The sequence below is a fragment of the Anser anser genome, assembly GCF_964211835.1.
Source record: "Anser anser genome assembly, chromosome: 1".
Taxonomy (NCBI): Eukaryota; Metazoa; Chordata; class Aves; order Anseriformes; family Anatidae; genus Anser; species Anser anser.
The window spans coordinates 192,066,784-192,094,251 of record NC_139720.1 but is presented as its reverse complement, the minus strand read 5'-3'; the positions used below and the strand labels follow the sequence as shown (position 1 = coordinate 192,094,251).

The 27,468-nt window shown below is 37.5% G+C and overlaps 1 protein-coding gene across 4 annotated transcripts in view; it reads left to right on the top strand.

The window, feature by feature from the left end:
- Positions 1-27,468, top strand: part of TNFRSF19 (TNF receptor superfamily member 19) — a 65,033-nt gene that overhangs the window by 30,684 nt on the left and 6,881 nt on the right. For all 4 annotated transcript variants that reach the window (XM_083839797.1, XM_083839799.1, XM_083839798.1 and 1 more), the window contains exons 6-8: positions 24,342-24,506; positions 25,130-25,255; positions 26,025-26,127. In XM_083839797.1, the coding sequence (XP_083695923.1) occupies positions 24,342-24,506; positions 25,130-25,255; positions 26,025-26,127 (394 nt within the window). The remainder of the gene's footprint in view (positions 1-24,341; positions 24,507-25,129; positions 25,256-26,024; positions 26,128-27,468) is intronic.

Below are 27,468 nucleotides of genomic sequence, written 5' to 3'. Positions count from 1 at the left end.
GGGGCCTCACAAGGGCAGAGCAGAGGGGCACAATCCCCTCCCTCCACCCGCTGCCCACCCCTCTGTTGGTGCAGCCCAGGACGCAGTTGGCCTTCTGGGCTGCAGGCACGCACTGCTGGCTCATGTTGAGCTTTCTGTCCACCAGAACTCCCAAGTCCTTCTCCGCAAGGCTGCTCTCACCCAGTCTGTGCTTATGTCTGGGATTGCCCCAGCCCAGGTGCAGCACCTTGCACCTGGACTTGTTGAACCTCATTAGGTTCACGTGGTCCCACTTCTCCAGCCTGTCCAGGTCCCTCTTGATGGCATCCCTTCCTTTTGGTGTATCAACTGCACCACTCAGCTTGATGTCATCTGCAAACTCGATGAGGGTGCACTCAATCCACTGTCTGTCATTAATAAAGATACTAAAGAACACTGATCCCAAGACAGACCCCTGAGGGACACCACTCGTTACCAGCCTCCACCTGGACATAGAGCCATTGACCACCACTCTCTGGGTATGACCTCCAAGGCAATTCCTTACCCACTGAATGGTCCACCCATCAAGTCCATCTCTCTCCAATTTTGAGATCAGGATGTCATGTGAGACCGTGTCAAATGCCTTGCAGAAGTCCAGGTAGATGACATTGGTCGGTCTTTCCTTGTTGACGGATGCAATCACTCCGTCACAGAAGGCCTCCAGATTGGTCAGGCACGATTTGCCCTTGGTGAAGCCATGCTGGCTGTGTCCGATCACCTCCTTGTCCTGCATATGCCCTTGACATTGCTTCCAGGAGAATCTGTTCCATGACCCTTTGAGGCACAGAGGTGAGGCTCACCAATCTGCAGTTCTCTGGGTCCTCCTTTCTACCCTTTTTAAAATTGGGAGTGCTGTTTCCCTTTTTCCAGTCACCAGGGACTTGACAGCCTGACTACCAGGGCTTTTCAACTATGATGGAGAGAGGCTTGGCACCTCCATCAGCCAGTTCCCTCAGGACCCTGGGATACATGGCTTTGGGCCCCATAGACTTGTACCTGTTCAGTTCCATCAGGTGGTCTCAAACCTGCTCTTTGCTTACAGTGGGAGGGACTTTGCTCCCCCAGCCACCACCTAGAGGTTCAGGAACTTGAGAGACATGGGAAGCCTGTCTGGCAGTGAAGACTGAGGCAAAGAACCTGTTCGGTACCTCAGCCTTCTCCACATCTGTCATTACCAGTTTTCCCTTCTTGTCTGTCAGTGGAGGTGAACTCTCCTTGGCCTTTCTTTTCTGAGCAATGTACTTGTAGAATACATTTTTGTTGTTTGCATCCCATGCCAAGTTCAGTTCAGTCTGTCCCTGGGCTTTCCTGACCCCATCCCTGCACACCCGGACAGCATCCCTGTGCTCTTCCTAGGCCACATGTCCCTGCTTCCACTGCCTGTGTGTTTCCTTCTTGTGCCTCTAATATTACCACCCCCCCCCCCCCCCCCCCCCCAAAAAAAAATAAATTGTCCAACCTAAGTCAGTTTTTAGTCAGTTCTTCAGGATTTCTTCTGCTGTTCTTCATGGCATAAAACAAGAAGTGCTGGGAAGCTTGGGTTAGCGGGGGCGGGATACCATTCCACGTGGAGCTTGGGAAACTCGCCTCTACATGTTCCAGGAAATAAATGCATTCTTTGCTTCAATGGAGCAGAAATGTTTTGTTGAATAAATCACAGCAGTGGAAATATCTGCAGTCTGATGGTAACATCATGTGCGTTTGAAATAATCCTGCACTCAGATATAGATGTGCTACTATGTGAGCCATGTTTTGTGATATTGATTTTAGTAATAGTAGATTAAAATATAAAGAATATCTCCAATAGCAATTTCAAACTTGAAAACAAAGTTTTATTAAGATGAAGAATAAAAGTAAAGATCATGGTTTGTTGAGACAATGCATGTAGCAGATGGCAGTGAAAATATTACGTTATGTTAGGCACTTGTATTTCATCTACTTTAAACTTTGAGCACTTCCACTAAGGTTGCAAAGCTCCCTTCGCAGTTTTATCCTACAGATTTTTTTTTAGTTTGTTTCTGTATGATTTCAGAATAATCTCTTCTGAAAATTAATCATAGGTTTCCAAACTGCAGCTGAATCCCACTTTTTTAATATGCAGGGTACATTGTTTCAGTAATGAAAAGTACTATTTAAGGGATAAAATCTGATAGTATTTCCTTCTTCCTGGTGTTAACAACAGGTAATATAATAAAAGTAAGATTTGGTATAAATTTTCTTATTTGAATTTACAAGATTAGGATCTGTGATTTTGTAAACTTTCACATGAATGTAATGGATATTTGGGATGTACTAGGACTAATTCAGAGCAAAGTAGCTCACCACAGAAGACAAAAAGCTAGAAATTACATTCTGCAGGAGAATATTGTAGGGTGGCAAAATACATGATAAAAAAAAAGTAATGGGGGTGGCTGGAAGCTTACTGACTATTCTATAAAATGCTTTTGCTAGTGGTAAAAAAAAAAAAAAATCCAGGAAATCGAGACAGTGGGAATTTTTCTTGTTATTTCTTTAACATAAATATAGCATTTTATCTTGAGTAATTTTTGGATGACATTCAATTCCACACTAGCTCTTCTATTTACGTAGTGGAATTTTCATTTTGTCATATCATTCTTTTTTCTGTTTACAGAATATTGTGATTTGAAAGGTGTGAGACTCCAGATAACGTTTTGCCAACTATTAAGTTTTTCTTTAACTCTTATTTGGTTGCTTTATACAGGGAACTTTATTTTACTAATGCAAAGCAGCTTTTGGAGGTGGGCATTATCATGTGCATGGTAGGTAATCAGCAGCTGAAGGTATATAACAAGTGAAACCAGTCTTAATTATTTGGTTCTATTCCAACATGTATGTCCATCTTATTTCAGTGGGTTTGGGGTGACCTATAGTGTCTCTTCATAATCCTCTTGTCCATGTTGGACACTGTGATAGATAGAAAGCAACTGGAATGTTGTATAAGCCTTTCACAAAGTTATAAGGGCTGACAGCTAATTTAAGTAAAGCTAATAGCATCACTAGCTTATAAACATCAGTACTCTTATTACAGAGACATTAGCTTTCCATTATCTCATAACTGAATTGAATAGTTTTGTAAAAGTAAGTCCGTCTGATATTTTCCATATGTGACCTGACGGTATGGTGACTTATCTTCAGGAAGTCTGAAACAAATTTGACTAGGTGTTTCAGAAAGATGAGAATTGCTATTCATGTCTTACAAAGTTTTATTACAGTGTTATTTCTTTCACTCATCATTGATCAAAGGGAGTTAACCTAGAGAGCCTAAATGCTTTCATTTTCTTGGCACTAATTTTTGCAACGGTTCTGACCCACTGGGGAAGATTCAGCTCATTTTCCTATCTGGAGTTTGCTTTGCACACTGGGCGTTCCTCCTGAAACAAAAAGCTGTAAACTAAGAGGAGGCAGATTTTGCCTTCTAGTAACAGAGGCATTACCACCAAAATCAGTTACAGTAGTTCTGAAACATTACTTAATGGGGAGGAAAATGTAGGTTCATATCATGATTTTATCACTTTCCAAAACTTTCTCCTTGCCTAGATCAGATAATAGCGCTTTTTTTTGCATATACATTCCCAGCCTATTTTCACTAACTTATGTAGTTTGTACCTTTCATTTCTGTGCCTGTATCTATAGAAGTACTTCATTATGTAGATACTTATCACCAAGTAGGTATTACAGGTAATAGACAGATACCTGGACAGAAATAGAAGTTTCCCTCACTTCTATCCACCATCTACCCCCTTCGGGGGGGGGGGGGGGGGGGGGGGGGGGGATAAAAAAAAGTGAGGAGAATTTTCATGGGGGAAAAAAGAATTTCCCATAGAACAAAATTTAGTTTAAAAATATTGAAATGATATTGCATTTTTTAAATACTCAAGAAAGCATTCCATGTTGCTTTGCAAAGTGATACCAGCCTGGACTTCTGGATTCCTGCGATAAGCTGGGAGATTTAGGAAACCCTGTCAAGGAGCTACAATTCCCAAATGCAACAGAATTTCTGGGTATCTGGGCAGAGAGTTTACCAAGAAATCAGAACTTGAAAGCCCACATTTCCAGACAATCTAAGCTGTTTGACTTTTGTCCACTTTCTTGCGCTACCCTTGAACACTTTGTTCCATGCAGTTTGGTTTTTACAAAGGAAAGCCTGTTTTATCAGAAGGACTTCCAATCAGCTGTAATACAGCTCAGTGCTGCAAAACTGTAGGTGTGAAAGCTGTTCTAATGAATTATTTTCCATACTAGTTAGGAACTTCAGTAGAACAGATGTACTTCATATATCATTGCTGCTGTTATGAAAGCTCCGTATGGTAGAAGGACTGTGACCTGAACAACTTCAGCAATTCTAATAAGTGTTTGAAATTTCTTGATTTTCATTGAAGCTCTTGCTATCTGGCTTGATAGTAGTCAAAGTCACTTATTTCATTTATTTTATTTTAGTGCTTGCTACCTCAAGTCTTAGATTTCTTTGCACATTTGAAATTTTATTTCTCCAAGTGAATTTCAAATAACCCAATTCAAATTACAAGCTGAAAGAATTAGGCTAAGAGTAAATGCTTTAGAAATACTCTGCATAGAGACAGTGTTAGCATTGTGGGGTTTTTAAAAGCACTTAAGCTTTCTTAGTCAAATAGGCCTAGGATCCTAACTCCAAAATTGTGTCACTGACTGCCCTGCTCAACATCTATGTATCTGTGCAAACACTTAAAATCCCTATGGACCTACAACCATTCACGGACTATGGTCTGCAGAAGTATTCCACTGTTTCTGGGTGCAGGTGGCCTGGACATATTGCAACTTTCACAGAATCACAGAATCGTCTAGGTTGGAAGAGACCTCCAAGATCATCTAGTCCAACCTCAGCCCTAACACTAACAAGTCCTACACTAAACCATATCACTAAGGGCTACATCTAAACGTCTTTTAAAGACCTCCAGGGATGGTGACTCAACCACCTCCCTGGGCAGTCCATTCCAGTGCCTAACAACCCTTTCAGTAAAGAAGTTCTTCCTAATATCCAACCTAAACCTCCCCTGGCGCAACTTCAGCCCATTCCCCCTCGTCCTGTCACCAGGCACGTGGGAGAATAGACCAACCCCCACCTCGCTACAGCCTCCTTTAAGGTACTATAGAGAGCGATGAGGTCTCCCCTGAGCCTCCTCTTCTCTTTAGATTAGACAAAAACATTGTTCACCTGTTTTACCCCTGACTGCCGTGGAAAGGAAATACGTATTCATGGGCTGGGCAGGATGCTCTTAATAGGTGCCTAATCGGAAGAGACAGGTCTCAGTCTGTATCATAGTCCATCAAAGAGATAATGGAATCAGAGTTTAAGGAGGTACCCACAGAGGTCTCTGTACTCCTCAGTAGTCATCCCAAAACTTTTGCAGCATTGCACATTCAGTACCCTGGTGGCACTGAAGCTATCAGGATCTACAAACAGAAAAGTCTCTCACCCATCTCAGGACCATCTGATCTACTGTGTATTCTGATGCCAAACTTGGCAAATCAGGTTGTAATATTTCATATGCTGGGAATCCTTTTCTCTGTAACTTCTTTGAGTTCAGAATGTAACACGCAAGGCTCAAAAAATCCAGGATTCTTTCCTTATTGTGCTGACTATGTGTGTAATCACTTCTTACATCGTAAGTAGGTTCCCAGCATTGTGTATGCATCATAGACAGTGCAATGCTTAGCACTGCAGGATCTCTCTCTTCTGTGATCCTAGTTACAAGCTTTTATCAAATGAATGGTCCAAATATAGCTCAGTTGTTCTGAGAACATATGACCTATCTTTGCTGCTTGGATATACCAATGAAAGTTTACCAGTAAGACTGTTCTTTTCTTGAATGGAAATTTGTTCAAATAAAGTTAAGAGATTGAATTGGATTTTTAAAGTAAAGCTTAAGCTGCAAGTTAGTGAATGATTAATTTCCATTTAAATGATTTTCTGACTAATCAGCCCAGCTTTCTTCCCTGCTTCCTGCTTGTGTGAAGTACAGGTGACTGGGTCAGACTTTCTATTTCAATTATTCTGCTCTTTAATCTCAAATAATGGGCAGTCACCTGTTCTGCTTCTCACTACCTTTGTCCTACCGGATGCATTAAGACCGATCATAGTAGGTCTGCTGGTAATGTCCATCAGAAGTTTTTTTTAAAAAAAAAAAAAAAAGCTGAGTAACGCTGTGTAAAGGCTGTACAAAGTTTAGCAAAAATGAATGCATATCAAAAAAAGAATGGAAAAACAAAAACATATAAGGAGTTTATCCCCATCTGTTTTCTCTTTTTTTCCTTAAAAGAAAAAAATGTGGTCAACAGGAAGGAAAGTATAATGCAATTCACAGTTTTCCAGAAACTTGTTTATGAGTGATAGGATGAAAGTTTAAGTGGAGCATTAAGAATACATTCTAAAGTAAGAGTTACTGAACTGAAAAATTAGGAATACATTCTAAAATAAGAGTTATTGAACTGAAAAAGCTCAATGCATTAGGAGTAATCCTGTACATTAGCGAACAAATCAGTATAAAAAATCACGAAAAGACAATTCTCGTATTAGCTGGTATGGTTTTATATCTTTTCATTCAGAAAATGATCTTTTTCCTCTTTCTTTTATTGTAATTGTACCTGTAGTTCTCTAATGAAAATACTTTCTGAGGATTTTTAAAAACACAAAATGCCTTTGAGATAAAAACAAATGTTCCTGTGGCATATGCAAGATCAAGGTATGGTTTGCTAACATAGACTTTGCAATAGCAAGGCAAAGCCAAATAAAATTTGGATTTAATGCATACAGCTTGATAATATTTATTTCTGAAGGCGCTACAAAAGGATGTGCTTTGACTCCCCCTTTTGTTTCATTTTTGAAGGAAATTGTTAAACTCTTGTATTTATTACATATAATAACTTTGATTTTTCTTTTAGGAAAACGTTATTTGTTAGATTGTTTTCACACACAATCCATCTAACATCCTTAATTGTGGCATTGTGAAAATTTATTTTGGTCAAAATGTAGATGGAAGCTTTCACAGTGAAGAGAGGGTTTTGTATGTGAAATCTGTCTGATCATAAAGAGATCTACTTAATGGAAGAAGGAAGCCCAAACTGATACACAGATGGTGAATACCATCCATCTTTAAGTAAATAAGCAACATGACAAGCTCACTTTGTCCTTGCAAAAGTAAAAGTTATGCTTTTTATGTATGGTAATAACACTCATTTTACCTAGTGGCAGTCATGCATATACACTTTGTGCAAAATGCTGTTGATGCTAATAAGTGATTAAAAAAGAGGTAGAATACTCTATCTTAATATGCCAGTTAAGATATTTGTATTTTTTCAGGATTCAGAGTTTACTGTCTATCTGATGGCACAGACCTGTGAAGATCACTACTATAGGTAGCTGAAGAACGCTGTAGGTCTTCCAACAAAACAACAAAAAACACTTACTAGGTCTTTCCTGTTTTTTTACTTTGTGTAAGATTGTGATGCACCACAGATGGGCCGCTGGAAGTTTTCCTCTTCCAGAATTGGAATGACTTATGTCCCACCCATTTGTTCTGATTGACCCTTACAGATGTCCCTGAGACTGTAAGAGGCTATAGATAGGAAAGGAATTGGTTTCTTGCTGACAGCCAAACTTAATCTGTCATTCTACATCTGTATCAGTTAAGTTCTGAATTTACTTGGATTTGGCTGAATTGGGTTTGTTGGCTGAACACCTGTCAGAGTGTTTGCTGGTTATCATCAAGTATATGGATCATTTCTTTCATGCACACATCATACTGTGAAAGAATTTTCCTTCCTGGCAGTTTAGCATTCTTCTGGGGAAACATTTTCCTACTCCTTCTGGAGTATTTTACAAGAAGTGTTATTAATTCACACTTGTATTTTATCATCTTAATTCGTGATCGTCATTGATATTAAGCTAAAAATGAAGATTGTCAGAGTTTCAAAGCTTTATCTTCCCTTAATTCTGCCATTCAATTTCAACCGGTGAGCTACCTTCATCCCAAGTGAATATATTGTACTGAAATAAATTCTTTCTGCTAATTAATCCAATACAGTTCAGAATTATAATTGGACTGAATCTGAACTCTTTCTGCAAGAACTGGGTACAGTTCTATGCAATTAAGGTCATGTTTCTGAGAACAGAGAATTTGTCTTTAATTGGTTTTAGTACTTAAATATTTGAAACATACTGAAGGTGTTGCCAGTGGCCTGTAAGAGCAACAGTTGTTTTTTCTGTCTGCTAAAAATGATTTCAGAGTAGGAGTAGTAGGTTAAAGTATTATTGCACACCTCATATTTTAAAGATCTAACTTAAGGAACATAAGATTAGAATTATGTCGTCTTCGGTTTGGTTTCCTAAGTGAACACAGTATACACAGCAATTTTGTCATGTATTATTCCTTTTAAAAACTCTTGGCCCTGATGACTAATATCTGTCCAACCCGACAGAGTAACAGAGACCTCGGATGAGGAATTTTCTCTTTTTACAAAAACAAGTGATCTAATAGTGCACAGGGAGCTACGTTAGTGCCTATACTGAGGAGGTTGTAGCATAAGCTCCTACCACATTCTTCAACAGCAGAAAATCTACTGAAAGGAAACCAATGTTTAAAAAAAATGGCAGTTTCTGGACCTCTTGAAAATACTTATTTGTTACGGTTGTGGAGGGAAAAAGGAAAATTTGAAGACTACAAGTTTGAAACCTTAATTTTTATATTAGAGTAGATTTTTATCATCGAAGTTACTGTTAGTAGAAAGCAGTTAGCAATTTAATCATTAAATGATTTTTGGAGTGAATAGAGGTAATATAAATGACTTACATTGTACAAATGTAAATCATACAATAAACTAAGAGAGGAATGTTGTTTTGCAACATTATTTGTTCATAATCTGTGAAAATGTAATATATACAATATGAGCATAATCCAGTAAAGTTTTAAGCAGATTGTTTAAAGTTGAGTTTATATTGGACCAAGCTGAATTGCACTGAAAGGCATTGGCTTTGTAGTTTCAGCATGAGAATTTCACTAATTATGCGTAATCCCGTTTTATCTGCTAAAGTATGTATTAATATACTTAAGAGCACAGAATTCCAATGTAAATCTCTTTGAGCATACATACCTCATTGCTTTCTGTAGGATGATGAAAAATACATAGCTTGAGATTAAAATGGAAATGTCAGCTTGTGATTTTAAAATAAATTGAATCACATTCTGTTTAGTTAATTAATTCACATCACAAGCTCATTCATCTGTTAATAGCAGTTTACATAAGTGGTGCTCATCTGGCATTCAGAAGGTTATATTGAATCAATACATGGTAACGTATAGGGCAGAATCCCAGAATTTTTATCTTTGTTCTAACTCACAGCTGGCAACCCTGCCTGCTAATCCCAGTGGAAGCTTCAGTTTGAAATACAAAACTGCTTTTGAACTTGTGTATCCTTCCCCACAGATGTCTGGGGCCTTGATGATGTGTTTCTTTCATGATTCCTTTTAAATCAGGGACTGAAGTGTTGCACGAAGAGTGAAGTTAGGGTTTCATTGCCTGATAATGCAATGAACCCTTGAAATATGCATTTTATATTTTATATAACAGAAGCAAATTGAGAGTGACCAAAATACTTGGTTTTGCACGTTTTTCTATACTAAAAAAACATTGTAGAGAGCTGTTTTCTTTATTAGGTTAAAAAAAATCCTTAGGCTGTAGATGATGAGCTTTGTAGTTGCAATATTCACTTCTAGTTTGTTCACATAAAATAAGAACAAGCAGTTTGCAAGCATATTTAGTTTTGTTCCTAGACACTGTTAAGTACAGTTACAAAACAAAATTCTCAACTGCAGAGTATGAGAATTTCAATATGTTTTTTCAAACCAGTTTACCATACTTTTGTTTCTAGTAGTAACTTGTGCAACCTTTCATCTTATGAGTCAATCCTATAATTAGTATCCTTCTTTGCCAGAGGCATACGGAATGTTTGTTTTAGGTACAGAATGTCTGCAAGAAATTTAACTTAATCATTACTTTTTAATGTAAGAGCTGGTTAGCTCAATTACACTAGATTAAAGTGAACTTGAAATTCCTGAGTTACAGCGAAGGGGCTAATCGTTGACCTGTACTGAATAAGTACTATTTCATTTTTTTCTTGTGTACTTACTAATGTGGCTAGCCCTTTAGTTCTATTTTATAATGGCTAAAAGTAATTCTCTGTGCATTGTATAGAGGGGGTTTGCAAGGTTCTTATTTAACATGGACACTTAGGTTGATCAAAATTATTGCGGTGTTACATGCATTGTGGTAGAGCTGAATTTTTTTTTCAGTTAATTTTTACTTCATTGTGTTTGAAGATAATCTGAAAAAATAAGTAGCAGTTACAGCTTTCTGGTAACTTTTTTGTTGGACTTTGTCATTTTTCTAATTACAGAAACGTGTTTACTTTAAATATATTAATTGAATATCATGCTTTTAAGCTATATTCAGACTGAAAATATTAGTTTCATTTTATCTTATGTAATGACCCTAGCTAATTCTGGAAATGGTTGCATTAACACCACTTCAACAGCACTGAGCTTTGGCACCTTCCATATAAACAGTGCTGGTTGTTGTGGCTTTTGGGTACACAGCTTTGAAATTGTGACTGATGTGAACATAAAATACTGTTAAACAAATGCATGTTTGTTGTTTCTTTTATTCTGGTTTATGCTGGTAGATACTATTGGCTATGTTGCTTGGCTCCAAAATATGTAGGCTGTGTTTCTCCTACACTTTTTATTTTTCATAAAGTGAAAAACAAGGAACCCATCTAGGCTGAAACTTTCAATATTGCCAACCATCCATTAAGAAAATAATTGAAAAGCATAACAACACTGATGTACCGCTCCAGAGGAAATGAGTGGCCTGGAGGACTGGAATGTATTGGAAATAGTGCAATATGAAGTAGCCTTAAAACAAGAGTCATGAACTAAGAGCCTTAACAGTGATGATTCATTATAAACTAACACCTCATGAGCTGAAAATGAATAGAAGAAGGCCCTAGTGTGTGCCTACTGATCACTTGCTGATTCCAGTTGTTCTCTGCTTTGCTCCCCTTTAATTTTTCTGGTGATAGGCCTCACACGTTCTTACTGTTTCTGGTTCACTTATGCTAAAGCAGTGCCCTGCCAACCACCTCTTTTACAAAGATCGTAGAGCAGTCCTATGTGTTATTCTGGGCAGTGATGTGTGCCTTTTTCTGAGGTGTAGGCAGTGACTATTTCTTAAAAAGAGACTGTCTCTTTTCCTAAGTAAAATGTTGCATCCACCAGTTTTAATAAAGTTTCATTTAAGTTCAGTAGTATAAATGTACATGCATGCTACTGAATGTACATATATTTACAGTTACCATATCTGTATGTAGAAATTCAGGACAGATTCATGCACCCTAATTTAGGCATATAAAAGCTCATGCTTAACACTGAACTTGTCAGCCCCGTCTCCCGCTGATAATCAGTGGAGAGAGTTAAGTACCTCAAGAGTTCAGGCTAGCCAGTTAAGGTAAGCTGCCATAACTAACACTAAGTAGTCCTTCAAGCCCGTGGTTCCATGAAGTCACTTCAGGCGAATCCCTTCTCTGGAGATTTCTATTTCTAGCTGTGTTTTATAAAGGAAGACTAAGGTGAGTAGCTCTGACTTTGTCTATAGATGTTTAGACTTCTGAAGTTAGAGGTTTGGTGGTTTTTGTTGTTTTTTTCAGTGAGTTGCCAATATCAAGCTAGATGAAAACTGCAAATTCCACATTGAGTGACTGTATCCATCTTATTAATATCTGATCTTCCGCTTACCTTTTTTTTTAAAGGAGGAAAATGAGGTTTTTAGATTATATTTTTTTCATTATTGATACATAAAATTACTAAAAACCATAATAAAAATACTTTTGTGACTCTTTGAAATATTTCTTACAAACCAAAGCCTCCATTCTAACAAAAGTAACCTTGACAAAGTTCGTATATGCTAGAATTAAAGGCCTGCAACCCTAATTTGGTTCCTTCGCATATAGTCACTGATACTGGTTTTATTTACATTACTGGATATGTTATTTCCCACTGTGCCTTTGTTCGTTTAAAGCACAGGCTAGACAAAACCCTTAATTCTATGTATGGCCTTATTTACCATACGTTATTTTATATTCCATACAGAATTTGAGTTACTAATTACTGCTGGGCCCTTCCCTGTTTTTTCCACTGTAAAGCAGTCATTAGAAACTTTCCGGTTGCTGTTGAATTTATCTTCACAATAGAACAGTGTGTAAAATAATACAGTGTCTGTTATACAGTTAGTGAAGTGAAGGAGAGAGATTAAACTCAAAATAGTGAAATGTGTCCAAAACCCCGCACCCTTATTTGACAAACCCAGAGCAGGATGCCTCCTTCTTGAATGTGGTTATCTCTAATGGCTGCCTCTGTAAGCTGGGGGCCTTAGGCTCACGCTACATTCAGTGGTGAGAAAAGATCAAGGGAAGTGGGTGTGGTGGTTTTACTCAGCTGGGCAGCTGAACTCCTCCACAGCTGCTCTCTTACTCCCTCTCCTCAGAGGAAAGAGGGGAGAAAATACGATGGAAAAGGGCTCATGGGTTGAGATAAGGACAGGGAGACTGCTCAGCAATTATCATCATGGGTAAAACAGACTCAGCACAGGGAGATTAATATGATTTATTGCCTATCACTGGCAGACTAAAACAGGGAGAAACTAAAAGCAAACTAAAACCACCTTCCCCCCATCCACCCTCTGCTAACTCTTCCTCCCAAGAGGTGCAGGGGAACAGGGAATGGGGGCTGTGGTCAGTCCCTGACGCTTCATCTCCACCGCTCCCTCACGGTCCCTCCCTGCCCCTGCTCCCCGTGGGGTCCCTCCCACGGGATGCCGTCCTTCCCGAACTGAGCCTGGGGGGCTGCCCACAGGCCGCAGCTCTTCCAGAACTGCTCCCACACGGCTCCGTACCACGGGGTCCATCCCCCAGGAGCAAACTGCTCCAGCACGGGTCCCCCACGGGCGGCAGCTCCCCCCAGACCCCCTGCTCCTGCGTGGGCTCCTCTCCACGGGCTGCAGCTCCGGCCCGGGGCCTGCTCCTGCGGGGGCTCTCCATGGGCCGCAGCCTCCTCCAGGCCACATCCACCTGCACCACCGGGGGCTCCTCCACGGGCTGCAGCGTGGAGATCTGCTCCGTGTGGGACCCGTGGGCTGCAGGGGGACAGCCTGCTCCACCAGGGGCCTCTCCACGGGCCGCAGGGGAACTTGTGCTGCGTGCCTGGAGCACCTCCAGGGGCTGCTTCTCTCTCATTTCTCACTCCTTTCTCCCAGCTGCTGTTGTGCAGTGGTTTTGTTTTGTTTTGTTTTGGGTGGGGGTCCCTTACTGTAATCTGTTCTTCCAGGGACACGACCATCTCTTCTTACTGGCTCACCTCTGGCCACAAGCAGGTCCCTTCTGGAGCTGGCTCTGATCTGACAAGACAGCTTCTAGATTATTCTCACAGGCCATCTCTGTAGCCCTGCTGCTACCAAACCCTTGCCACGTAGACCCAATACATTGTTCAAAACAAATTGGATTAACTGAACATTAAAAGAGTCTTCCCTGCTGCCTCTCACTGTGCGGGGAATGTTCAGGTGACCCACTCACATACGGATGTTTGCTTTGATCACATGAATCTCACCAACAGAGCTTGATTTTTCAAACACAACCTTTCAGAGTGTCTTCTGTGTTCTATGACTAATTTCTATTGACTTCTATAAAAGAAGGGAGATGTTACATCTCAGATTAGGTAAAATAGCAAAGTAAGGAGCTTGTATGCAGCAGCCTTTTGTTCTGTATGACTTTACTTTATCCCCAAAGCTTTAAGTGGTAAATTAAAACTGCTTTATATAAGCTATTATTCCTGACTTCAAAGCCACAGCTTTTTCATCTGTACTGTAGTCTTCACGTGCATGCTTTCTGTTGCACAATAGTTAAGTTTCTTTGCAGTAAATAATGAAATTTACTTTGATATTTGCAGTATTAAAATAAGCTGGTGATGAATGTCCAGCTTCTACAGATATTAAGGGTGTGTGTTATAAAATTTTGAAAATTTATATTTAACCCCATGTATTTCAGATTGCATACCAAAAAAAGTGTTTTTATAAAATCTGGAGCTTACAAAATTGAACATAGTTAGAAAATATCAGTAGAGTTGATTATACAACCGGTAACTTCCACCGTAATTCCGAATCATAATTCAGCCCAGTTGTAAGTATTATGAAACAGTCTTAATTATATCAACGCACTGTTTTCCACAGTAAAAACATATTTTTCCCCCAATACATGAAAATGTCTAGTGGTTGTATTTCTTAAAAAAACAGGAAATCAGAAGTAGTTGCCTTGCCTGGAGAGCTTAACCTAAACTAGGGATGTTCAGACATAATTATAAACAGGAGAAACTTAAGTGGTGTGCAGACTTGAGTATGGTTTACTTAATTTTTTTACATTCCACAAATACATTTCACGTGAATGTTGGCTGCTTTAAGAGGGGTGCTTACTGCTTCTGTTGAAGTTTTATGAGTGGGCAAATTCAACTGGAGAGGTTAAGTAAGCTTTTACACAGAACAGTTAATAACTTAGTGGCTAAAACATTTCTATGGAGGTGGCAGAGGATGCAGCTGAACTTCAATCTTGTGCTTCTTAGTAAAAGCTTAAGAGCCCTTTGCTGAAGGGAGAAATCCAATCATTACATTTTCTTTCAAAAGTTGTATCTGAAGGGAGTTATAAGTCTTGTTCATGACGTTTTCCGCATCCCCTTAATTTAATTTTAAAGTAAGGTCGTAGATTTTTTGTTTTCAGCAATTTTAAGAGATAACAGAAACCCTTCTCTGCCACTCTACGTAATTTATAGAAGAAAAAAGTTTATAATCCTCCATGTTTCCTTATAAATAGGCTGAGCATGGTAACATTAAACATAATGTTACTCAGTGTGATGGCTATTGCAGAGTCTATTCTATGTTTAACTTTTTCTTCAGACTATATGGGAAGTGTGTGGCCTAATCCAGGACTGCAGTTTCTTGGATGGAGACATTGAATTTAAAAATTACAAATGTTAAGGCTTAACTTTTGTATGCTTAAGACCTGTTGCAAAGGATCGAGTCCTTTGTCACTCTTCAAACTGGATGCTAGGACACACATTTCCATATCTCTTTCAGTGCTCAATTTTATTAATCGTGTCTTAGAAGTAGGCTCTTTCTACATGGGATTTCTAATAGCTAGAATAATTTCTTTAGCATTTATGTTGGTTTTGTTCCTTGTTTTCATTTGCAGTAACAAAAAATGTTAGTACATTACAGAAATTTTGAAGACTGGGCTCTAACTATCAGGTTTATGATTTCATTTTCGTACCTGGTTATTTCAGATTTTAATTTTAACCCAGGAAGCAACAAGGGAAGGGTACCAGAATTTTACTGAATTTTCACATCACTGCTGGAACTCCAAGCATTCTGGACTAGATGATTTAGCCAATCCAGTAACCTTATTACTAAACAAAATCAGCAAATGGTCCTGCGAATAATTTGATATTCATCTATAGCAGGGCCTATAATGCATTGCTTACATTTATATACATTTTTTGAATATGCATTTGTATTGACTTAAGCTATAAAAATCTTGTGGCTGAAGATGACCACAGTATATCCTGTGATTCTGATGCCACACCAGCTATCCAGTCAGCAGACAGAAATAAGGTAGCTGAATACTTCTGTCTTCAATATTTAAAAACATTTTTAAAGAAAGAAAAAAAAAAGCATAGCTCTTGAAAATGTCTGCATAGCCCATTATTAATACAGACTTCGACTAGCATTGTTAAAGTTAGAATACAAGCCTGCAGTTGTCATGCAAGTTTTTCCCATGGCTGAACCATCACAAGGAAATAATTGTGTTAGAAAAGAAATGTTAGAAATCCGATTGAAGAGGGAGACAAAAACTCTTTTATGACTCATTTACAATTCAATTCTTGCTTTACTGGGATTTATATAAATATACATAGTATTCATTTCAGTGATTGGGGGTGTACATGCCAAGTGTATACCCACTTGTATGTTGAAATACATACACTTTCAGCAATGCGTGCCTGGAAGAGCACGTGTGTTCCCTGCCCAGGCGCTAGCAAGATGGGTCATAGCTACTCAGCCAGCCTTTGATCCTGCCTGTCTGGTCATGACTACAGGAGGGAGCTTTCCACTCTGTCATGTTTCAATCCATGCTGAAAACCAGTCCATGCATCACTCTACAAGGTCAGCAACTATGAGATATAGTTTGAACCTTTTAATACAAATCTGTATCCTGTATATGTGCGGTTCACAATGTTGTTACGCTTCTGATTATTGAAAGTAGGTTAATCTCTGTTAGCTAAAGAAACAACCTTCAGCCATGCTTACGCTCCATACATACACGTGTGCCATTGTCATTTAACTAGTGAATATATGATTAGATTCTAGTGGGGATATGGTCTTCGTCTCCTCTTCCAGAAAACACGTAATGGCAGTAGTTACCCACTTGAAAATACTGTATCTCTAGGTAATGCAAACTCTTGGTCTGCTTTTGTGGATGACTTTTATAAGCATTTTGGAACTGAGAGCCACAGAGTGTGTAGACAAGCCTTTTCTCTCATCTTTTTATATGAGTGACAGGGGAATGGTGTGTTTCCAGAAGTCCATCCTCTTCTGTCACTCTGGGACATGTTGTACATCCACAGCGTTACCATCATCTGCTCATGTTTTCTTAGGATTAAGTGTTTTAGCAGATTACCACAGCAGAATTTTGTGAAAGAACACGAATAGTCTGAAAACTAAGAATAAAGAAACATTCTTTGTTGTAGATCTTTCTAAACCAAATGTATTTGTACCAAGGAAAATAACAAGATTTCCATTCCAGCAGCAGTCACAACCCATGTTCTATGCCCACTGTAGCTCTTGCACTGGAAGTCAGTGTTTTATTGTACATTTTTTCCAATTCTGTTTGTTTTTAGAGTTACCAGAAATTTAATGGAAAGTTTAAGGACAATGCCAAGATAAATTTAAGAGTGCCCACTTAGTCATGACAATAGGAGTTACTCTATTCCCCAAAACTCACTATTTCGTGTTTTTGACAGCGCTGCCCTTTATCCAAACTGTGTTGCAGAATTGCCTCTGGAGTCTGTATTTGAGTTGCTAAAGCATGCTGCATGGCTTGGCTGTTGAGTGGCTAGCTTAGTCACAGAGAATCTATTCTTGAAGTCTGTGCAAAGCCCTGACTGGTGGTTTAAAATAAATTGTTGCAGCCGTTTATTTGGCCAATTGGAAGATATTTTTTCCCTGCACATTTCACTATTTAATTTTTTTTACTGTGTCCATGCAGAAGTCAAACAGACTCCAGAATAATTTGTTGGAGCCAAAAGAAACCAGCCCTTCAATTATCTCAACTAAAACTTATTAAACAGTTACTCAATAAGCTTCCTTCCTATGCAAGCAAAATCAATGTTCTAACACCAGCAGTCAAGAATATCTTGTATTTCCCAAAAGATTTGTGGATCCATCCTTTGCATCATTCACTTCTGATTCTCTTTTTCATGTCTTCTATAACTTTTCTCAGTCATGGTAACATCGGCTAGTTGAACTGTAAGCTTTAATGCTGTAACTGTCCTGAACAGACTCAACTGACTAAGAAATTGCACCAGGTTATTTTTGTTCTTCAACTTGGTAGTTCTGAAGATGAAATGGGACTGTACGTGCAGGGTATGAAACAGATATTTTTGTCTCTATTGAAAAGACAAAGCAAGTTTCATAGCTGGGATCAATGTGGGATTGATGCAAGAACAAACTATTGCAGCCCTGAGATTTTTAAGAAAATTTCCTATGCATCAAGATTTGTGTCTGAAAAAATTTTCAGGGAAAAAATTTGCACATTCCACAGGAAGAGAAAGTTTCAATCCAGCATTTTGCATGCCAATCGTATAATCAATGGTACACACCATTTGAAGTGTGCTGCAGGGTGCTTCCCTATATAGTAAACATAGTTTCTCAAAATTTGATGCACATTATACACTATCAGCTCAGCAGTAGTTGTCGTTACTAAGGTGTTGGTAGAGGGCTTATCCACTATTTCTTCATTTGCCTCAAATGTCAAAATTTGTGATAACTTGGAATTCGAACAGATTTCTGAAGTTCAGTATTTACCCATTCTAGATAACTTAGAGATTTTAAGCATTTATCCAAAAACAGCAAAACCCCTTTACTTTCCAGCATCACATCAGGAGAGAGAAGTTTGTCAGAATGGCAGTTATTAACCACTTTCCAAAACATGGAAAAGAATTTGGGTAAGAGTATAAGTTAGAAATGAAGTAGGAAAACAGGTTTTCTGCTGTGCTTGGCAGTCTTATATGTTCTGACACAAACATTATGTGATACTGATTCAACATGAGAACACTTGTAAAAAGTGAGAAAGAAATTGCATTCTATGCAAAATAGGTATTAGACATTCTCAGCTGTCAGAGGCACAAAGTGAGCTACTAGAAGCAAAAGCCAGAAAAGTAATTGCTGGCACCAACGTATCATATTAACAGCAATATCTTCTTTGCGCCACCAGATCATGGTGACTATTTTTGGTTACAGAGGAAAGATATACCATCTTCTCCCATTAGTAACCAGTGGTGTTATGTAGGAGGAGGCAAGGGGATATGTAGTTCAGTGGTGACACAGATTTTATCTCCACTTCCTCTGATGCTGTTCTTACTCTCTGAATTTTTTTCAATTTATTTGAGGATACCAGTGACTTGAGAATGTATTGTCACTTTATGTTTTTAAATTGCTAGACAGTTCTCAAAGTTGTAAGTTTTAACTGTAAAGCAGTGTTGCTTTTGTGCCTTTGTATAATTTCAATTTAGATGACCATGGTAGGACCAAAAAATAATATCTCTTAATTACTGAAGTAAAACCCTGTTGTAGAGTTTGAGTGTGCCTTACAGACACAGCAGTGTATATTCAGTACTGTATCTCAAATGCACGTACGCAATGTAATTTTCTACCATTTTAAACATAAAAGGCTGTCAACAACTGGAGTTCTGTAAAATAACACAGTGCAAGAGAAATGGGCTTGGAAATTAATAAATCAAATTTCAAAGATTTCAATTTATAAGCACATTTTTCAGGATTTCCAAACAAAGGATAAATACTTGAATAGTCATTTTATCCCCTAAGGCATCTTGGTGCATTTATTAAAAAATAACAAGAACAGCAAAACAAAACAACAACAACAACAACAATTGTAGGGCACTAACTTGGAATCTAAAGGCTTTAATGTCAGCAGTTTGAGTACATTTGAAAGATGTGGTTTGACATGATGAACTTTTGGGTGTAGGCCATGCACGCAAATGGCTTTCCTTTTGCAGATGTTGGGAGATTCTCTCCAGTGTTTACCACGGTCTGCAACAGTAATGTGTAATAAAGTTCCTTACCCTCGTACATGAAAGATCTGCAGAAGGGATGCAATATTCTCTTTTGTGAAGGCTCAGGAATATACTCAGGACAACTTACTTTCCATTGATGTTAATAGTAGTATGGCTCATGCATGTGTTTTATGTATATATACCTATAATACATGTAGTACCCGATTTATCTATCTGTACCTTATGTTCATACATAATGCATTCTTTTGCTTGTAGGGCAGCAGAGCGGGGGACTAGGTAGAGGTATTGTGTTTTTACTTTTAAATGAACACAAATATGTTTTAAACTTTTTTTTTCAAAATGAAGGCGTTTCAAGATAAGTCACATTACCTCATATTTTCCACGGATCGAGAGCATGCATACAGTTAGCCTCCGCATTTCAGCTGACAAGCAGTAGCTTATTAAATTATTGTAACTTGAGGGTATAGCTGAGCCCTTAATTCTTGTAAAATTAAGATGGATAATGCAAACTTGAACCAAACAGAAAGCATGAAGGTAGTGGGCAAATACTTTCTATAATAGGTAAATCGTCTTTTGCCCTTCCTTGGGCAGAAATTCCATATTCCCATATTCCAAGAAGCAAACCATATTTTAGTTTAGTTTTGTAAATTATTTTCAGGCCTGACTGTAAAACATGGCACTTTGTCATGTCATTTCTATGTGGAGTTTTGATTAGCTATGTTTTATTGAGAACCCTCTTTGGGTTAACATTGACTTGATGTGGTAATAGTAGTTTCTAAAGAAAAAAACAAACATAAAATTCCACATTTTATCTTCCTTAACTTCAGTAGTTATTTGTTATATCCATGGAAGGAATGTAAAGTGCTGCATGTTCTATTTTCAAATGGTTAATCTACCATAGAAAACTCCCTTTTAGGCATGCTGATTCCAGTAGTGACTGTAGCTAATCATGGTTCGAAGGAAAAAAATCTGAGAAAATAAACATGAACTAAATGATAAAGGAAGTCTTTTTATGTTTTGTCCAATCTCTGGTTGCTTGGTATCATTGACTAAAAAACCAACTATTCTGTGTATTGGCAGACCTTACAGCAATACAGCTGGGATTCATATGTTCAGTATCAGGAGAGCTATTGCTATTTAACCATCTTGGATTAACAAAAACTTCAGTTGCTTTTAAGAGCCACACCTTTGCATATATTGACATTACAATGTACTGCTCCTTAACTAGGGGAATAATGTGTATTTTAGTTTACTCCTCAAAATGATGGAGGAGGCAGCGTGGTATTTGGGGTAATTCATATTTAGCACTAGCACATTTCCGGAATATGTTGGAACTAAAACTTAGAAAATGAAATCTGTTCCCTTAATAAAATAAGTTTTTTGTTATTCTATTTTTGTGATGTATAATATGCGCATGGTTTCAAGAACTGTAAAACAGCATGTACCTCCTCCCTTCTTTGTTAATGTATCATGTCCAATTCAGTGTTTAATTACATATTTAAAGTTAGTCATTTAATCATGTAATAGATGCAAGTACAAGTTTAAAATACACCTCCTTGCTTTACTGAAATGGGACCATTAAGTCTGTAAGCCTGAAAAGAGAGTTTATGAAAATGCATACATATCTGAGTAACACCGAAAGCAGAGTTCAGCAATGCCCAACGGGCCACTTTTACAATAGCAATCCACTTCTGAAATGTTGGTCTCTGCAGGGAAGATCACTATCATTATAATTAGAGCTAAAGTACAATGGACTGCTCACAGCAGCTATTCTAAAAAGTTCTTTGAAGGTGAAGATGAGTGGTAGACATTCTCAAGAGCAGAAAATTGCTTTCTCAAGTTAAAAAAAAAAAAAGGCCAAATAAATCTTTATGTTGCTAGATGGCTAAAAAATACGTATCTTTTTTTTGCCATCCCATTTAAAATAAAATCATTGTATTTCCCGTTTGGATGCTGCTGATGAGAATTAAAGAAATATATGTCATTTGCAACTTCCCAGAGGAAAATCTGATACGTAATTATACTTACAAATAGATAGATGTTGTGAGCAAATGAAGAGATAAAAATATAGCAGCTCCACCTCCAGCGATCTTGTTCATTTTTTACTTTCAAAATTAATAATTCTTTTTTTCTACTAACTATGAAGGTTGATTTATAAGAACTGATTAGTGCTTTTAGGTAGGTACATTGAAACTGGACATGGACATGAAAAATATTTGAAGACATTCTGATAGTTTTTTATTGGCTTGTTTTTAAATACATGTCCTGACCATCTTTAACCTTCTAAATACTCAGTCAGGCAATTGTCCAAAATTGAAAACCAGGTATCAGCGTTTGTCCTTGATTTTCACAACAAAGCCACAAATAGGGCTGTATTTCACTGCTTCTCACAGAATTATATACTGGAACGTTACATACTGTGCAGAAATTGCTGCAATCCCTTAAAATGGTAAACTTAAAGCTACTGGTGCAAGGATCGTAGAAACTGAGTGAAAAGTTTTCTCTGTGGAAGATTGTAATGCTCCTGTCAGGGGCATTCAGGTTGTGACAAAAAGATTACAACACTGGTTGCTCGTTCTTTTAAACAACAATGAAGATCTGGAAAAGAGGTCATAGGACTTAGCTCTGTGAATAGTGGGATTTATAGAAGAGCATAAAGAGAAGGACAGGTAATCATTTTTAAGAAGGAAAAGTACCTGTAACCATGAATTGGAATTTTGCTCTGTTAGCTGAAATACAAATAATACACCATCTGCTGTAATAAGGAAAATTACAAAACTGCAGCACAAGGACAGAGTTTCAAAGTCTATTTCTTCTTCATGTAGAAGATACCAGCCTCTTCACTGATGAGTTTTGAGATCTACTGGTTTTTAATAATTCAGAAGCACAGGCTGGCTGAGGCTGGCAGGGCCCCCTGGAGGCCCCTGTTCCCACCCCTGCCCAAGCAGGGACACCCAGAGCAGGCTGCCCAGGACCACGTCCAGGCGGCTTTTGGAGATCCCCAAGGAGGAGACCCCACAGCCTCTCTGGGGGTCACTGAGCAGAGCCTGGCTCCGTCCTCTCTTGCACCCTCCCTTCAGGGATTTAGGGACACGGATGAGATCCCCCTGAGCCTCCTCTTCTCCAGGCTGAGCAGTCCCAGCTCTCTCAGCCTTTCCTCATAGGAGAGGTGCTCCAGTGCATCAGTCTTTGTAGCCCTTCACTGGGTTCTCCAGTAGACCTGCTCAGTCCAATTTGGCAAACGAAAAGGATGCAAAAAGGATCTGGCGTCAATTTGCTCTCCATACTTCTGATCTAAGGGGTAGAACACAGTGGTAAAAATCAAAGGTAAACAGAAATGTTAGAGCAGATATAAATGCAATAACGCTTCGGTTTCTTTACATTCAAATCAAGAAGTTAACAACTAAATAGTCATACTTGTGAATAATAGCCATGATCTGACTGACACAAAGTGTTTTGTTTTTTTTTTGTAATGCATATGTATTGGGTTTTGTTTTGTTTTAATTTTGGATTTTTTATTTCCTAGGAGTTGATATTTTGTTTGATATAAGTAGTCTGCAGACTTAGAGTTGGATGTAATGATGTTGATTTTCAGAATACCTAGCTTTTTGGCAAGCAATCTGACCATTGTAACAAAGTGATATGGCATTTTAAATGCTTTAATGCCCATGTTTGATGTGTGTTAAGGAAATAGCATAGTTATTTCAGAAAAGTATTCCCGAGTAATACAATTCCATTGATTGCACAAAGTTAGCAAGTAAGCAAGTTCTCTCTTGCTGTTATTATATTGCAGTTAGGATAACAAACTGTTGTAGTTATGTACAATTTGATTAGTGATTTTAACATACTTTGGCAGACATTTATCTCCCAATTTAAACTTATGACTGCATAGACTATTTTTTAGGAAATTATGGTCTTTAGGTTTTAACCAAGAGTTTTCTGGGGGAAATAGGCACATTTGACTTACTTTTATAAGTTAATAAAACGTGGTTTGTGGCTTTTTTAAAATTTGCTGTCAGAGAAATACTCAAATTTTTGTTCCTTTCCTCATGAAACACTGCTGAATTGATGTGGCCTTCAAAGTCGATTGAAACAGATGAACTATCAGGATTAATAAGCTGTTAAAAATTACTTAATTTAAAAAGACCACTTGTATTTAAGATAACTTCAGTAGTTAAGCCTGTGATACTTTTAGTATTTTTTGACTTCCCATGTAAAAGCAAATGTTTGTCGAAGCTAGAAACGCTACCTAAGTCTTTAGTAATACAGATATAAAGTAAATATGTTGAATTTTAACTAAGGGTATTATCTGTATTTTAAAAATTATCACTGAATAAAAAAAGTTAGCACTGGTGAAATCCTTGATTTGATCATAGAAGTGCATGGTGTCATGACATGCAACGAAGCAAAATGGTACCTTTTGACAGCATTCAAACTCCTGTGGGTGCCTCAACTCTCAGACAGTATCCTTTTGAAGGGAAGTTCACGTAATTGTGACTCCCTCTAGTGGGCAGCTTTCTCAACTAGACACTAGGAAATGTGCTCAATACTAAAATCATCTTTGACATTAAAAATTGAGAGGTCTTTATTTTCATGGTGAAGGTCTGATTTCATTCTCAAGGACAGTCAGAATGCCTTTGTATGCACCTCCACTCCTTATCACTCAGTTTGCAATATATTTTTCAAGTACTTTTTTTGAAATGTCATTGTTGATTACCTATGTGAGTGCTTATACATTAGCAGATGGAAGATCCTTTTTCTTCTGCTCTAAGAGCCTCTTCTGTTTTCCATACTTTCATTTGCATAGCCTTATATTCCTGAAATTCTACAGCTTTCTTAAATTATTATTTAATTGCATTTCAGGTACCACCAAAGTAAACCTTGTGAAGATCCCATCGACTGCTTCCAGTCCACGAGACACTGCTCTAGCAGCAGTTATATGCAGTGCACTTGCGACAGTGCTCTTGGCTCTTCTTATTCTTTGTGTTATCTATTGTAAGAGGCAATTCATGGAGAAGAAACCCAGCTGTAAGTTTCCAGTTATTACTATTTCTTTATAATATTCATATATTGGTATTGGTATACAACCCAAGCAAAAATACAAAGATTCAGAGGGAAGTTGTAAGAATTGTTCCTAACTTAGACAATATAAGTTTTAACCTTTCCAATACAGGTTTTTAAAAATTTAGACATAGCAAATGCAAACTTCAGTTAGTGAAATTTAATAACTCATTTGCCCTGGCCTACAGTTATACAGATTAAATGAAGTCTGCTGTTAATATAAAGCTCTTCAAGGTAACATAAACACAATCCCGGTGGCTGAATGTAGAAAAATTTCAGATTGAAATCACTGAGAATCATTAACCACAGAGAAAATAGAACAGTGAATATGATATCCTCTCAAATCATCATCAAAATAAGAGCAGATGTCTTCTTACGAGAGGCTGTAGTTGAACCAGCTGTTGTAGGGGTTTGTTGCAAAATCTGTGGTTTGTGTTATGTCAAACCCCGTCATCATAGTGGATCCTTGGGTGGAAGATGTATGGAAATGCCGTATGTTATGACATTTAAGTGTTCTTTGAAGATAGGAGACGCTGAAAAGGAAAAAGGTATCATTTGCTAATATATATTTTTATTCCTTTTATCCAAAGGGTCTCTGAGATCACAAGACATTCACTACAATGGGTCTGAATTGTCATGTTTTGATAGACCACGGCTAAATGAGTATGACCACAGAACATGTTGCCAGTGCCAGAGAAGCACATCACAGACATGTGGTATGTTAGGTCTATTTAAAAGTCACTTTATGGAACAGGAGTAATACAAGCAGCAGAAACTCATGATGAACATTTATCTAACAATGGAGTTGTGACATTTAGCTTTCACTACAAAGCAAACATTGTCAAACTACCACGTGTCCTAGGCTAATTTCTCAATAAGAACATAGAGTTTCTAAGTAGCTATTTGGTTATGATTTTTTTGTTTTCATTCCAATGACCATTCACTTAAATAAAAGCCTTAAATGTCTATCTCATTTCATTCTGATAAAAATAGCACTGCATCTGACTTGGAGACTTAAATTGGTATGAAGGATTTCACAGACAGTAAGAACATGATACTAGCTCTAAAGGACATTGAAAACCTGAACAATTCAAATCACTGAGATCAGAACAGATGCATTTATGGTATTAATACATATATAATTTAACACAAGAACACAGATTTAAATAGCCTAGTATGTTAATTGTCAGAATGTGGTACTTCCTCTTGCATGTAGCTAATTGAAAAGTAAATTAATTTAAGAGTGGATATTCAGATTATCTTGACTGCCATCTGTATTAATCCTGGAGGAAGGGCTTGCCTTTTATAAATAACTATTTTAAAGTATAAATTAACCTATTTTTTGCAATATGAAATGTCTTTCCTCAATCTATATATTATAGTGTAATTAGTAAAATAATACTCAAGTTTGAAAGAGTACAGAGACTAAGTTTATACACAGCTTTAACACATTTAACATTATTAACTCAAGTTTCATTCCCTCAGGACCAGTTCACTTGATTCCATCACTATGCTGTGATGAGACCTGTAGCATGGAGCACAGCAGTCACAGTTGTGCTTTCCACTCACAGAGTACGCTCAATGAAAGGTAAATTAGTTTTATAAAAGTCTATTAAACAGTAGCTATGTTGTGTGCAACTAAATTAATATTTATACAGGCTGTTTAGAGTGGAATATATATTTATATCTGTTTAGAGTGGAATAAAGGAGTTTGATGAGCTGCAGCCATATCCTCCTGTTCTGTGCAAAAATGGGTTTATGGTAAAAACATCTATCTATCAATAAATGAAGAAAAAAATATATAATGTTTAAGTATTACTTAGTAAGTGCTGACATGTTACATCAGTTTCTCTGAAGAAGTGAGTATTTCTCTCACAAGTAGAGAGAAGTAGTCTTACTCTTAGTCTATGGTACCTTAGAGGCTTTGGGGACTCGTGTTCCTCCTATGGGTTAGCAAGGTGCTGTATAAACCTGTGAATCCGGAGGGATTAAGATACAGTTTAGAATTGTCATGAGGATTTTCTTTTTTTAGAAACTCTAAATGACTGTGAAGCTTAAAATATCTACTGTTTCTGAGTTCTACCAGATTGTAACCATTATTTTCTCCTAAACAGCTGAAAATAAATACAGTAGTACTTATTTCTACAAAATGAGCTAAATATATAAAATTTATGGTGTCATTCAGAGTTTCCTGGTTACAGATATTAACACAAGATGTATTTATTTCTTTTAACTGGAATTGTTTTCCATACAGAGTTTAAATTGGTTTCCAGCTGTTTTGTTCCTTTGGCCAAATGTAACTAAAAACATAGGAGCAGCTTCTTCATAAGTATTGCTTATGCAATAGGTTAGTGACTTAAGTAGATGTAAAACACTTAAATTTTCTATTACAACTTGTTTAAATACCAGCAAGTTTGAGTCATCCTTTTATACCACCAAGGCCAACAAATTGAGAGTTGTGTACTTTCTGAAAGGTCTTTTGGTTAAGGCTTTAAAAATAAATGTCATATCCATGCTATGTGGACATCAAAGATCTGTGGTTCCTTCCAGCAGAAATGGAGTTTGCTCCAATTTCCTTTGCCAAAATAATGTATTTCCTTCAATTGTGGTGCAATGTCCTGACTTCTACCCTCATCTATAAAAATGCTTTGTGTATATATCTAAGCTGTTAAAGCATCATCTTTTGGAAATGAGTAAAGCTACTTAAAATACACTATAGGCAATGTTAATGTGGGATGAGTTTTGGACTCACAAATTGTTATTGTATATCAGGTTTAATATAACCTTTACATTTTTATAAATCCTGTAGATGGATTTGGAAATAAAGTATGTTACTATATAATTTCTTGTTAATATTTATTTTGGTGTACTATATTAGGAAGCATTACTGGGCTTTCAGTAGAGATGGGCATGTATAGTGCTTTGAGAT